Below are 2,326 nucleotides of genomic sequence, written 5' to 3'. Positions count from 1 at the left end.
CTGCACTATGTGTCACACGCTCCTGACCCCTGCACTATGTGTCACACACTCCTGACCCCTGCACTATGTGTGTTACACTCTCCTGACCCCTGCACTATGTGTGTTACACTCTCCTGACCCCTGCACTATGTGTGTTACACTCTCCTGACCTCTGCACTATGTGTTACACACTCCTGACTCCTGCACTATGTGTCACACACTCCTGACCCCTGCACTATGTGTCACACACTCCTGACCTCTGCACTATGTGTTACACACTCCTGACTCCTGCACTACATGTTACACTCTCCTGACCCCTGCACTATGTGTGTTACACTCTTCTGACACCCCCCCGCCCGCACTATGTGTGTCACACTCTCCTGACCCCTGCACTATGTGTGTTACACTCTCCTGACCCCTGCACTATGTGTGTTACACTCTCCTGACCCCTGCACTATGTGTGTTACACTCTCCTGACCCCTGAGCCGCTTTCATTTGTCTTTATACCTTTTTGGGGTTCAGCTTTATGTATGGATTTCCTTGTTGCAGAGATTTGCACTGTGTGCTGTTGGTCCCTGAGGGGGTGACTTGCCCTTCTGATATTCGCTCTCGGCAGAGAATGTAACTTGTCAAAGATATAAAACTGTAACATATTGTTCAATAAAATCTCACGCTGCATAAAACTGTGCTGATCCCGCCCTATACCGCGGCAGAGTGAGGGAGCGGCGCATAGCCAGACTTCTTCTACAGGTGTGGATCGGCTTCAAGGTGAACTCCGCGCACACAAAATCTTTTATTGAAATATATTCCTCAATAGATACAAAGGACAGAAATCCACTTCGTGCACCGAATACCTTCACATACCAGATATTACATTGTAAATGTAGCAGTGATACTATCACTGTGATGTACAGAGCTGTGGGAGGAGCCCAGTGGGCTCTAACTACTACAAGAACCTATAGGAGAGTGCGGAGACAAGACCAGTCACCCTGCACAAGAAGAGAGAGCATCAGTGACCGGTCTTTATTACAGGAGGGGGCGGAGACAAGACCAGTCACCCTGCACCAGGATAGAGAGCGGCAGTGACCGGTCTTTATTACCGGAGGGGGCGGAGACAAGACCAGTCACCCTGCACAAGGAGAGAGAGCAGCTGTGAGTGGTCTTTATTACAGGAGGGGGCGGAGACTAGACCGGTCACCCTGCAGAAGGAGAGAGAGCATCAGTGACCGGTCTTTATTACAGGAGGGGGCGGAGACAAGACTAGTCACCGTGCACAAGAAGAGACAGCGGCAGCGATAGGTCTTTATTACAGGAGGGGGCGGAGACTAGACCAGTCACCCTGCACAAGGAGAGAGAGCGGCAGTGACCGGTCTTTATTACAGGAGGGGGCGGAGAATAGACCGGTCACCCTGCAGAAGGACAGAGAGAGCGGCAGTGGTGTTCTGTAGTCCTTAGAGAAAACTGGGCCGGGTTGATAACACGATCATTAGCTGCTAAGATGCTGATGACACCCCCGCTGTGTGTGTGTTCGCGGAGGATTTGATGATGTCATCATCGGAGGTTCCTCTTCGGGCGGATCGCGGTCGTGTCTACGTGACGGTTTCGCCATCTCCGAGTTGCTCAATATTCTGCAGATGTTTCCTCCGGACTCGGAGCCGCTCGTCTGTTCCCGGCACCAGAACCTTATAACCGGGGCCCCCAACCTGCACCTGATCCTGAGGGGCGGTCCTAGTTCCACCTGAACAGCCAATCAGTGCCTCACACAGGACCGCGGAGAGGAAGTGTCGGCTCCGGAGGGGCCCACGCCAGTAAACGGTATTTTGGGGCCAGAAATGTTATTTAATCACAGCGCCCACCACCCCCGATCTGGGTATGGGGGAGTGGCCAATCATTAGGCTTGTGTGATGTCACCTGGAGGCGGGGAGAAGCCATGACCCCGTGTAAGCTCCGACACAGACGACGCGGAGCTTACACAGGGTCTCCTCAGTGCTCTGGCAGGGGAGGGGGGGTCAAGAGAACCTGTCACATCATCATCATCCTGATTGGTTACACTCATTCACTTGAATTGATACATTTATAGACTTCGATGTCCTGATCACGCCGGGCGGTCTATCGGGCCGCAAATCCCGAATGCGCTCATCACACGCTCATCCCCCAACTCCCTCCCCCTCCTATTACATGAATAGACGCTGTGGCAGGGTGACAACGCTGTTTGTTCTGCAGTGAAATTGCACAGAAGTGTTGTCACCCAGCAGACAGCCGTTACAGCAACTAGAATGGTTTTTTAAAACTCCTATAAATATATTTGCTGATTGTTGTAATCCCCCCCCCCCCCCCCCTCCCAGCA

At 52.5% G+C, this 2,326-nt stretch overlaps 1 protein-coding gene across 1 annotated transcript in view; it reads left to right on the top strand.

Annotated features, from left to right (window-relative positions):
* LOC108800591 (hyaluronidase-1-like) overlaps positions 1-1,721 on the top strand; it is a 9,107-nt gene extending 7,386 nt beyond the window's left edge. Inside the window, exon 4 of the mRNA XM_018572571.1 lies at positions 1,516-1,721. Coding sequence (XP_018428073.1) covers positions 1,516-1,721 — 206 coding nt within the window. The remainder of the gene's footprint in view (positions 1-1,515) is intronic.
* The last annotated feature ends 605 nt before the right edge of the window (positions 1,722-2,326 follow it).

Source organism: Nanorana parkeri, unplaced genomic scaffold (assembly GCF_000935625.1).
Source record: "Nanorana parkeri isolate BGI_ZX_2015 unplaced genomic scaffold, ASM93562v1 scaffold2073, whole genome shotgun sequence".
Classification (NCBI taxonomy): Eukaryota; Metazoa; Chordata; class Amphibia; order Anura; family Dicroglossidae; genus Nanorana; species Nanorana parkeri.
The sequence above is the reverse complement of the archived record's forward strand: the minus strand, read 5'-3'. Positions and strand labels throughout refer to the sequence as shown.